The sequence below is a fragment of the Varanus komodoensis genome, unplaced genomic scaffold (assembly GCF_004798865.1).
Source record: "Varanus komodoensis strain SLA01 unplaced genomic scaffold, ASM479886v1 scaffold8, whole genome shotgun sequence".
Taxonomy (NCBI): Eukaryota; Metazoa; Chordata; class Lepidosauria; order Squamata; family Varanidae; genus Varanus; species Varanus komodoensis.
In genome coordinates, this window is record NW_025336481.1 from 19,601,355 (window position 1) to 19,613,392 (window position 12,038).

The window sequence follows — 12,038 nt, forward strand, 5'->3', positions numbered from 1 at the left end:
TTTCAAATGAAGAGAAAACTAATAAAAGGTGAGAAACAACCAAATTATCAGTCATCAAGCTGAAAGAGTAGAGAAAGGGTGTGTGGCCATCTGAGAAACTCCATAGGGTCCGGCAGGGATTCCAGGTGGGCTGCATTTGACCAGAAGGCTTGAGGCTAGAAACTGAGCTTCTTATTTTCACTAAGCACCTTCTTATCATCCATGCACTATATTCAGAACAGGATGGGCAAGTGGAAATAGCCAGTTTCAAAAAATTATATGTTTGTGTTATTAAACATTATGCTTATTTTAATATAAAGAGTAGAATATGGATGACTGCTGAAGTATTTCATTGCCACAGCAAAACCCTGAAACATTTCCAAACAGTTTAGTTCTGGGGAAAAAAATCTGCTTACTCACTTTAGATGATTTATGCTTTTTGCCACCTGTGAAGTCTTCGTCTTCAGAATCAGATGCTTGGCGGAACTGTAGTGTTCCAGTGTTTATGTAGAAGCCTCCATATTTGGTAGTCAGGGATGCAGGAACCAGTTCATCGTACTGGAAAGGAAATGGTAGATGCAGGTTAAGAGATGGCTATGTAAAAATATGAAATGTATTTTGCTATACTGCAATGCAACATACAGAATTTCAAAACAACCAAAATGTTCATACCATCAACTTAGTGTAGGGAAAAAAATTGTGAGGGTGTATAGCACACACAAAGAAAATATTTTGATGAGAAATGCACAATACTGTAGTATTGAGTATATCCACCAAAAAATGCAGTAGACTCAAAGTGAGCAGTACACTGGTGGCAACAAAGTAGAGCCATAGCACAATGTGCTTTTAGCTTGTTGTAAATGTGCTAAATTGACTGGTTGTTTTAATTATTTTTAGATTCTGTAAGCCACTTTGAGCAATTTGTTTAATGACTGAGGGATGCAGTGCATATACTGCTTTAAAAACAAAACAGATGTCAGAAAATTGTGAAAGATTATATTTATCAGTTCTGAATGTACGAAAACAAGGCATCTGAAAGACCCATCAAGTGACTTAGATCAAAATCTATCCCAATTTGCATGATTTACTCTTAAGTGTCAACATTTACTACGGTATGCTGGCATATATTCCAAATATATCATGGTATTTCCCCAAATTTCAAAAGGCTCATAGATAAATGAAATTTTATTTTTCATAATAACAAAATACAGAATTAAAAATGACAACACTCAATGTAAATAAAGCATAGCCACAGCTTGCCTAATAGAATCAGCCAAATGCAAGCTGAAATAAAAAAGTTTTCCAATTCTTACAAATGCATTGTTTCCAAGCCCAGGAAGTACAGTATAAATGCCTTGCTCCTAGTCACAGTTTCCTGATCTCTTATAGGACCTGGTCTGCCAGCTTTGAGGGCTGACAGATTAAGCATTTCCCCCATTTTCCAAGACGGATAGCTTAAATAGTCTGAAAACAATTGATATTGTTTCACCACTAAAGCAAAAGAAAACTGAAAATGGCTACCATGGAAGACCATATAGGAATGCTATGTACATTCTTTTGCACTCTTAGAGAAAATCAAATTATATGTGCAAAGAAAGTTTTACTCACAGCTTCTGAATTATCGATGAAAGGATCCGTTTCATCATAGCCATAGCCTATGTCTATCAGATCCTGAACACGGTCCTTCCGATGCTTGTGCGTCTTTCCACCCTGCAACACAGCATTTCTGACTTGGAACTACTGATACAACTTTGTTAACCACAATAACATGAAGAAATATGCACTGCAGAGCAGCATACCAAGGAAAAGGTTCTGACCAGCCTTCAAAATTGACACAATAAAGTTTTGCCCTTCAAAAGAAATACCCAGAATAATTTACACAAAATGAAAAGGGGAGAGGGAGCTACAGTGCTGAGGGCTGCAAAAAGCACTGTTACAAAAATAATTGAAAAGGAGACACTGGGAGGGGACAAGGAAGCTGCCACAAACAGCTTTTTCCTTTCATGGGACTTTTAAAGATAGTGTTATTTTTTGACTAGTTGAATTTTTATGAACAGAACTGCCTAAGCTTTTTGAGAACCAAGCAAGCAATGATTTGGTTGAATATCATGAAAAAAATATTGTATAGACTTCTGAGAAATCAGTTATTCTCTTGTAGAAAAACTCCACCTGAAGGCAAAGGAAAAGAGTAATTTACAGCAAGCTTAAACAACTTGGACTCCTCCAGATGTTCTGGACTATAACTCCCACTGACTCCAGCCCACTGCAACACTCTCCACACTGAGCATATAATTGTGCTGAGTAGCATACAACCTGTGAGGCCATTCACAATCCAAGGCCTCCTAGTATAAACACTTGAAATTCTTGATAGCCCGCTTTTTTCTGGATCACCATGCATGATACTGCTTTCGTTACCTATACAAGTAGCTTGTGCATTGTTCAACATGGGGGAAATGACCCCTAGAAAATTCAGGGAGCTATGGAAGAGACTTTGCCATATCACTGTACCCTCAGCATAAATACAGTGACAGAAGCACTCCATTCCTACAACAAGTCCCTCTGTGCGCTCTCTTCACACATTAGGAAGTAGAACTGTAGTCAAAATCTTCTTCACAATACTAAGCACATTTATAACAATCTTGTCATTGTCCATGTTTATACAAGATTATATGCTAGGTTATAGTTTGAACTCAAGGGCTTGAAATTGGCTAATGATTTCTAGCTTGTTAGGGATCCTCTGGAATTCTGACTGTTTTGTGTGAATATGACTATTGTGTTGCTATGAACTCAATTCAAAGAGAAATTAAAATAACTGAATTCTTCTGAATTTATCAAGGGGCAATAGTGGCAACTCCTGCATAATATTAAGATCCATACTTGCACTAACAGTAATTATAGTAGAGCTATTTACTCACATATTTTGTTTCAAATTTCTTTGCCAACATTTCCACTTCATGCCTTTCATGCTCTTCATCATTAAATGGGTCTTCATTGAGAGCAGACTTTTTCTAAGAGGCAAAATGCAAACATTAGTCACATATAATATTCAAACATGCTCAATACAAAAGAGAAAAGAAATCATAGCGTTGTTGCCTTGTTCTGATGATTTTGTGAGCATAGTCTTGAGGAGCAAGCAAAGAGACTCTTCTAACACACCAGTACTAAACACACTGAAATAAATTCCACTGAAATTATTAGGGCTTATTTTAAAGCATATGTCTAAGATCAAGACATCAGCATAGTTAGGTGCCCTTCCCAGTTCAGTAAGCAGTATTCAAATTGTTAGAAACGTATGTCAAAGATGACTAGAGTCTTCAACTTATAATAAATGAAGGCAAATCTACACAGTTCACAGCCTATAAGGAAGTGATGAAATTAATGAAATATCAATATGATAATATGATATCTGATCAGTAGTGGGTTTTCCATTTGATTAAACTTCTTTTGTCAGCTTTAAACTATTACTCCTACAGTAAAGCATTCATTTATAAAATGTACTTGTAGTATAAATCATTCAGTTTTACTACTCTGCTTGGCATGTTTATTTTAACTGTATCAACAACTGTATTCATCTTCAACAAACTAAGGCAGTTTGCCTACTTTCAATATCTATCCATAGCATAAAATAGACATAACCACTAAAAATTATAGCTGGCAATTTTGCACTGAAACACAATTTATATATTATACTGTAGATGTAATTGTTACAACAACAACAAAAACACTTCTGCATCATCAAGCTCCATGTCACAGCACACTCAGTGACTTGATCAAGATTACATTCAGTAGCCCCTTTCACATGTAACAGTGGCAATTCAGGGGTTAATTAACCCACATTCTGATGCAGTATGAGCTGCTGCCACTTTGCATAATTAACCTCTGGTTATTCCAATCAAATGTTGCTTCATGATGTTCAGATCTGGATACTATTGTTTAACTATGGGTTAAACATCCCATAGTTAACTGAAACACTACCTGTAAGTTAATTGACCCATGAGTTGCCATTATTATGTGCAGACTAGGTCAACATTAAGCTAGCAGAAACATTACAAGTTACTGTTATTCTCCTAATTGTTATACAATCACTAGCAGAACAGCTAGCATATGGATGTTGCTGTGTGCAAAATCTTATGTAAGTAGTATTAAAATGATGGATTTAACACTTGCACAAGGATGAAAATGGAGTTTCTACAAGTGGTAAAGGGTTACACAAGCAGAATGACACCATTCTATACAATCCGTAGTTACAACCCATGTCATGAATTATCTCACTAGTTTCCTCTTTCATCTGAATTAGGAAACTATGGTTATTAAATATGGAACAAATATTAAATAGTGGTTTGAAGTAGGTTTAATATCCTGGCTTGCTCTAAAGCTGGCAACTGTAGTTTTCCAGATCAGCTGAAACAAGAAACAATGATTAACTAGGAAGCTTCTTTGTTTCATTACTTATGCTCAAAAGCAGAAGCAATACACCCACATGCATGGGGAAAAGGCTTATTCATATCTCAGCCAGCATTTACAGTAGTTTCATCTTTAATTAACCCTGGTTGTTGGAATGTATGAACCACAGATTGTAGATTAAAACAAACTGTGATGAGCCTTTAAAGAAGCAATGGGTTATAAAGCCAGCTTGTCTAATTAGAGTTTGTTTTAAAGTCTGATCTCTCATTCATATTGAAATTCTCTTTCTGGCCATGTAGCAAGAAGGAAAAAGAAGTCAACCCAACCTTTAAGGATAACGTAGATTTTGTTAACTACTGGGTTATTTAACCCTAAACCACCCAGCAGGTTTACTACACAACCTATGAAGTAGCTGACAGTGCGTTGTGCTATTAAGTGGAAGAGGGGAGTCACTGACAATCAGTTTTTAAATGAATGGGTTATTATGTGAGACATTTATCCAGAGAGCTCTTAAAATATGCATGCTGACTTTCTACATAGCATTTCTAAACACTGCATCAATCTATGTACTGGCAGAAGAGAAGCAGAAAGTAAGTCCATGCTTACTCTTCATAATGCTATTATGAGGCTTGACTATAGAAATAATTCTCAATATTACATTTTTAAAGTGTTAATTTTAGGGTCTAGGAAGGAGATACAAGTTGTACTGCAAAACTGAAATGAAGTTTAACGTATTCAATTAAAGCTTACTTTTTGCAGCAAAATCTTATAGATACCTACTCTGAAATTAGTCCAACTGTGCTCAATGGCTGTATTTGTATTTAAATAAGGTAGAGGATAGCTACCTTAGTTATCTTGCTTAAAAAATTTTCCACACAAAAAATGGTATGCAGCTTTGCATTATGTAATATTTTGTAATAACGTATGGACTTAGTTTCTTTGCAAAACATCAACATCAGTCACTTTATTCCACATCAGTTAATTTACTTTATTCCAGTCTATAAAATTTGTAAAGAAATCATGTTATAACTTACTAAAACCTTCTAGGCTATATTCTTAGAGAGCCAGTGTGGTGAAGTTGTTAAAAGTGCAGGACTGAGACTCAGACAATCTAGGTTCTAGCCCCTCCTCAGCCATGGAGCCAACTGGGTGAATCTGGGCCAGTCACAGACTCTCAGCCCAGCCTACCTCACAGTTTTGTTGTTGGGGGAATAAAACTGAGAAAGGAGGAGGGGGACAATGATGTAAGTGTAAGTCACTTTGAGTTCACTGTAAGGAAAAAGCAGGATATAAATCTAATAAATAATTCTAAGTACCAATAGAAAGTACTGTATATGTTTGCTCTCCAAACAAAACTAAGGCAGGCCCCTTTATCTGCTACACTATCAATTGGCTATTGGGAGTTCTCTTTTAGGTTATACTCAGTTGCATTACTGATTACAAGATATAAAGCTAACATCCCCTCTCCAGCTTTTTATGCTATACCATATTTCTAAGAAAGCAGCTGTGGAGAAACACCTTATAAGTGTGGGAGGCAAAAGATCTTCAAACTCTAAATTGCTCTCTCATAAAAAAATATCTACAAAATAAATAATGCTGATGTTCTGAAGATGAAAGAAATATTTTTCATGGTCTTTTCAGTAATGCCCAATAACATCTGGCACATAAAAGGGCCCCAATGCATTTAAAAAAAAAACCCAGCTGAGCATGAGACCACTATCATCTTTGTCATGGGCCTAGGACAGCAATCAAACTAGGAAGTAGTTGCATGCATATAAGGGCAAAGATATGGGATGAAAGATGAGCCTAACCTTTATAGCACAAATGGAGCAAGGCAGAAGTGCTCTGCTACCTCCACTATGTTCATAAAACTGAGCAAAGAGAGGCTTTCTGGCTATTCTCTTCTCTGGCCCTGAAACAGAAAGTATGGTAAGAGAGATACTCAAATGCATGGCGCAAAAGCAAGGTTCTGAACCTGATTTTTTTTAATCTGCAGGGCTATACTGAATATATACAGACACCTGTTCCCAGAACACTAGTGTAGTTTAGCAGATAGGTGTGTTGGACTTTGACTATGGGGAACAGAGTTTGAATTCATATAGCTTGCTAGATAATGGTGGAGAAATCTGTCTCTCTCAGGCTAACTTCGCAGATAATAGGCCAGGCTGGATGTCATAATAAACCTGGTTTATCATGTCAGAAACAAACTGCAACATTTTTGGCTTCCCATGCTTTCTCACCTTCACCTCCACCATGGCCCAGGGGAAATCAAATTTTTGCTTCTGTTTTTTATGAACAGCAATTTGGCATTTTGAACACTAAATTGAGATTAATCCTATGATTTTTTCTTGAAACAAGCAATTTCATAACCCATAGTTTGAAGTTGGGATATCTCAACAAATCATAGTTCAGTTTTATATTAGTTCATCAGATTATGATAAAATGACAAGCTATGGTTAATCAAAAACAGAAGTGAAAGTTTGCCATCCCTTCCACTGACTAAGGTTCACTGTGTCTCACTCCTGAACATGAACAAGAAGTTGTTCTAAGGACAAAATGAAATAATCTCACTTTATATGTGTTCCTACAAAAAGAACAGTATACTGCTAAAATAAATATTCTTATTCCCACATTAACATTCACAGTCATAATAACCTAGTAGTTGTACCATTTTAAAATTAACCAACCTATTAACATAGCCTCTTCTTACAGGACTATACACTACATTAAAGGGAAAAAAAAGCTATAGACAGCCAATTCTCACACGAACTATTCCACAAGCATCAGACTAACACAAGTATTTTAAATAAAAACAGTCTGAGCCACAGCCTTCTGCTGTTAACAGTAATACCAGAACTGTTGAAATCAAGTACTATGTAAGATATTACACACTGATTCACAAGTGTCTCCTGCCCCACCTTCCTAGTGTTGTGGAACAGGAACAGGGCATGGGTGGAATCCAGCTATACAAAATTAATTGCACTTAGAAATACAAGGCTTTGTTTATACCAATCTTTGGAATTAATTAGTTTCTTTCTGTTGTTTTACAGATGGAGCACACTTATTCAGTGATGCTCCAGAATGAAAGAGACTTGCTGTTCACATAGGGCCAAAGATCCTGCAGCATGTGATCTGTATAACAAGCCATGAACATGACTACTTCTGCCTCCATGAACATTCACTTTTAGCACCAACGTAATTTTTACCTTAAAAAAAAATCACATTCACTCAAACGCAACTTCCGGACAAAACATCCAGAGGAAAATATGCTATGTTGTTTTGCTTTAATGCTGCTTTGTAGTAGTTTCAGATATTCACACACACTAACACTCACTAGCACACATGCCTTCAGAAAAAGATAAGTACAGAAGCAGAAAAGGGGGAGAAAAGGAGGTCAAACAGAGGAGATGTCACCCAAAAGTATTACATTCCATAACATTATGAGAATAAACTCCTGATAAGATTGGACAATACAACCCTTGATCTCTCTTTAAACAGAGAAAGAAGGGGCTACTACTTTTTAGAAATTTAATACCCAGATTAGCCTATACTGTTTGTAAGTGCCACCTGAACAATCCTTCAATAGTCAAATAGTATTCAGGAGTTGCTATAACTTAGCTCTCCCCAGTGTCAATTTCCTTCCCCTTGAAGGACATTACTGCAGTTGTCATCATAATTCTCACACAGAAACTAGCCTGTGAATGAAAAGAAGTAGCCCAAAGTAATGTTTCAACTAACTTTACATTCCCAGCAATGTAAATAAATGAGGGCAACTTGTGGTCCTCAGGATGTTGTTGGACTGTAATTCCTATGTTGAAAATGGTGAGGGTTAATGGGAAGGGCATCTGAAAGGCCACAAGCTGGCCGTCCTAATATAAAGAGACTGGATTAGGTGCAGCTCTGGTTCAGAAAAGAATGGCACAAGCTCTGAATTTTTGTGGATTAGGCTTTACTGCTGTATTTATAACTCAAGAGTCACTAATCTGGACAGAAAATACAAACAGTAGTTAAAATATCTCACAGAAATTGAAATATGATTAGCTATTTAAATAAATCACGCTTGTATTTGTCCCTAAAACTGAAGTTTGGTTCACAATATCTTCAAATGGCTAACTTAGTAATATAATTACTGATCTACCATAATCCTTTTCTATTTACAAAGCAGTGTTTCTGCTATTCCTCACGACAGACTGTATTTTGTTGTATCAAAATATTTTCACCTATAATGCATCTGTGGATTTCATTGGTAAGGGCCTTACCAATATTATATATCACTTTTTCAATTAGTCTTTCTATCCGCTATTGTGGTATCTTTCTCTTACAGCATTACAAGGGAGGATTAAAGAACCTTATGCAGAATCTTATGATCTCCTTATATACCAGTTCATTTCACAAAACAGTCAAATGTGACAGAAGTGCCTTTAAAAAAAAAAGTACAGTAAAAGCAGAGGTACTCTGACTTTTCATGGCAAGACAGTTCTAATAATCCTCAAAGCTGTAAAACTGAGGTCTAAAGCACTTTAAGAAATACTATAACACATCACCAGTATATTTAACAGTTACACCCAAGTAGTTTCAGTATATTTGAACTTCCTTTTTCTAAAGCCACATGTTTCAACATCGAATAGCTGTTTACAACTATTTTTCACAAACTGAACTGCTCTCAAGTATCTGAGCCATCTATGAGGACATTCATAAGGGAGCATCCCAGGATCCTGATCTATATACATAGTCTGAAGTGTGGAAATCAGTGGGTATTTTTTCATATGGAGCTCACAGACTATGACCCCTACATGGGGACCTGTGTAAACTTTGCCAAGGTACCACATTGCTTGCAAGATGCTAAATTAGTATTGCAGCTATGTCCCATGGGATATACCCACAAACACCATGAAAAGAACAGATGTGACCTACAATAAGTATATTGCCGAAGACATAGGTTGAAGACAAAAGAGGACACTCCACCCCAGTTCCCCATCTCTTGAGTTCTGCACACAAATCAAAACAGCAACAGCCACAACTACCTTCTCACTTTCTTTAGAGAGCCTTTTGTGTCAAAAGGCCTTCACATACCAGCCAACTGAGAAGCATGACCATTCTACTGGATCAATCCCTAACAGTGTTCTGGTTTTTATTTCCTGGTAGAGTTTTTCATGCTGCTCCTGTAGCTTCCCCATTACCCTCTCCCTTCACATGGTTCTCAGGTTAAAGGAAAGAGACCATATTATACCATGGGCCATACCATATTATACCATTATACCATATTATACCAAAGAGACCATAGGGCAGGAGTGGCAAAGCATGAGTCAAGATGGGGGTTGGGGTGGTTCGCATATCCCATACCCGGGGTTCGCCACACAACAGCAACTCGGGATAGCTGAACTCCACACAGCTCTCCTCGGTTGGATCCTTCAGCATCAACTCCAGGCGAACTGTCTGACGCAGTGGCGGCGGTGGCGGCGGCGACTCTTGCCGGTTGCTTTCGCGCTGTAATTGCTGGTGAGGCGGAGGTGGCGGTTCCGGCCTTGGGGGCTCCCGCTGAGGTGGCAGCAGAGGCTTTGGCGTCTGCTCAGGCCGGATGATCTCGCACGGCAGTGGTACCGACTGAGGTTCAGGCCGAGGACAGGACTCGAAAGGCTGCGGTGGCGGCTCTGCCCGGCCACTATCGTGGTGGCGGTGCTGCTGTTCATGCAGTTTCAGGGCCTCCCGCACCAATGGCTGCTCCGCCTCGCGACCCCCTCCAGGTTCTCGTTCGAGCACCGGAGTGTCGCCTTCACGTCGTCTCACGGGTGACAGACTAATGAACGGCACCCGGCGCGGCTCCGCCATCATCTAACCCCCCACCCCCCTTCCCACCTGTTCGGTGACCCTCCCTCACCACCCACAGCTGCAGCTCCGACTGCTCCTCCTCCTCTCGTTCCCTCCCCTTAACCGGGTCAGAGTACCTCCCCTCCGCTTCCCCACTAGACTCTCCTCGCTGCTAACATCGCCGCCATCTTTGAGCCCCCCCACGTAAATAGAAGCAGGCCAGTAGGGCACGCATGCGCAAAAGCGAAGCCGCCACGGCCGCGCCGCCGCACTTCACTGTTGTTATTGCTCAGGTTCTTAATACGTCATCACGACTGCACGTTGAGGACGCCCGTCCTCGCCCACAGTTGCCTTGGAAATATGAACGCCGTTCTACCGTAAGGTTCTTAAAGTGGCAGCAAATGGTCTTTGCACGGAGCTTGCTTGTTCCGAAAGCGCTTCGTTTCCGCCACCTTGGTCTTACTCAGAGCGGCAGCTAATAGCCTTTTGAGCACGGAGAAAGTTGTGCATTAGTAGCTGTCGGCTAGTGGCGATACAACCGCGCACGGTCATTTCTTATGTGGGTTCTTATTGTTTTTGCTTTGTTATCAGTGAAGATGACACAGAGATTATGAACATTCTTAGTTAAAAATGCAGATACTGGGAACATGTAATCGCGGTCCAATCTAAAACGCTCAGGGTGAGATTAGGAAGGTATATAAAGGAGTAAGTGTTGTCGTAATGGATTAGAGCGGTGGCTGCTTCCTGATGTCGCAAAAGCGACTTCAGGGAGGCATTTTGAGGGGAGTGGAGGACAAAAAAGCAAAAGTTCAGATGTTTCAGACTTCCAACTCTTAGAGGCTCCTGCCAGCGCAGCCAATAGTCAAAAGTACTGGGAGTTGATCTCCAAAAAGTCTGAAGAACTGCATGCTGCCCACCCTTGCTCCATATGGGCTTAAAGCCTGTCTAGGTGAAGTAACATGGGGAACCGAGGTGCAAAATTTGCCTCCTTCACTCATTCGAGTCTGCTGGCAAAAGCATTGGATAACTGGCACGCTGCCTCAAGGGTACAGGTTGTATCTTAAGCAATAACATGTCTAAGTATTCTAACAAATGTGCTCCAGAAGAGGAATCTGGCAGAGCAGAAGAACCCTTTAATTTAAATCCTGAGTAGAACCAGGACATAATGCAACCAGTATAGTGCCTCCGTGTGTTGGACTACAATCCTCATCATCCCCATCATTCTTAGAATGGTCATAAAGTGTGCTGGATTAGGGGGATGGCTAACCTATTGTGGGTTTGAAGTGTTGTCAATCAGTTCGACAAAGTGAGCACAATGCAATTTCCATGGTAGCTCAGCACAATTAGACATGACTTCACAAATTATCGAAAATTTAGTAACTCATAAAAAGGACATTAAAAGTAAAGTCAAGTGACAATAACTCTCCAGAATGCTTGGGATTTACTTAAAACCTCAATAATAGATGCTCAACTAGAATCAATACTAAAGATCAGGAAAAAAGTAACATGAAAATCCTGACGTTATCAGCATCATTAACAAGCAGTGTCAGGGAAACCAGTAGAAATAAGATTTCTTTCAGAGAATGAGATCATTACCCAAACATGGAAAAGAAACGAACACAAAATTACACAAAGGGAATGCACACAGACAAAAAGTAATGCAGAAAAAAAGGTGGGGGAAGATGTTGAGGTGTCTGATGCTAATAAAACTAAGATCAAAAATACTTTATAAGGGAGATGGGCTGGTCAATGGCTGCTCTGAATGCTTTGTTAAGATTAAAAAGAAAACCCTGGAGATGATTATGGATGTGATCTGAAGAAGGATCCTGCTGCCTGTGAATATTTTA

At 39.1% G+C, this 12,038-nt stretch overlaps 1 protein-coding gene across 1 annotated transcript in view; it reads right to left on the reverse strand.

The window, feature by feature from the left end:
* The window catches only part of UBN2 (ubinuclein 2), a 49,466-nt gene extending 39,237 nt beyond the window's left edge, over positions 1-10,229 (reverse strand). The window contains exons 1-4 of the mRNA XM_044454894.1: positions 9,727-10,229; positions 2,895-2,987; positions 1,588-1,689; positions 400-537 (exon numbers count right to left, since the gene is read on the reverse strand). Of these exons, the coding sequence (XP_044310829.1) occupies positions 400-537; positions 1,588-1,689; positions 2,895-2,987; positions 9,727-10,215 (822 nt within the window). The 5' untranslated portion in view covers positions 10,216-10,229. The remainder of the gene's footprint in view (positions 1-399; positions 538-1,587; positions 1,690-2,894; positions 2,988-9,726) is intronic.
* Between the last annotated feature and the right edge of the window lie 1,809 nt (positions 10,230-12,038).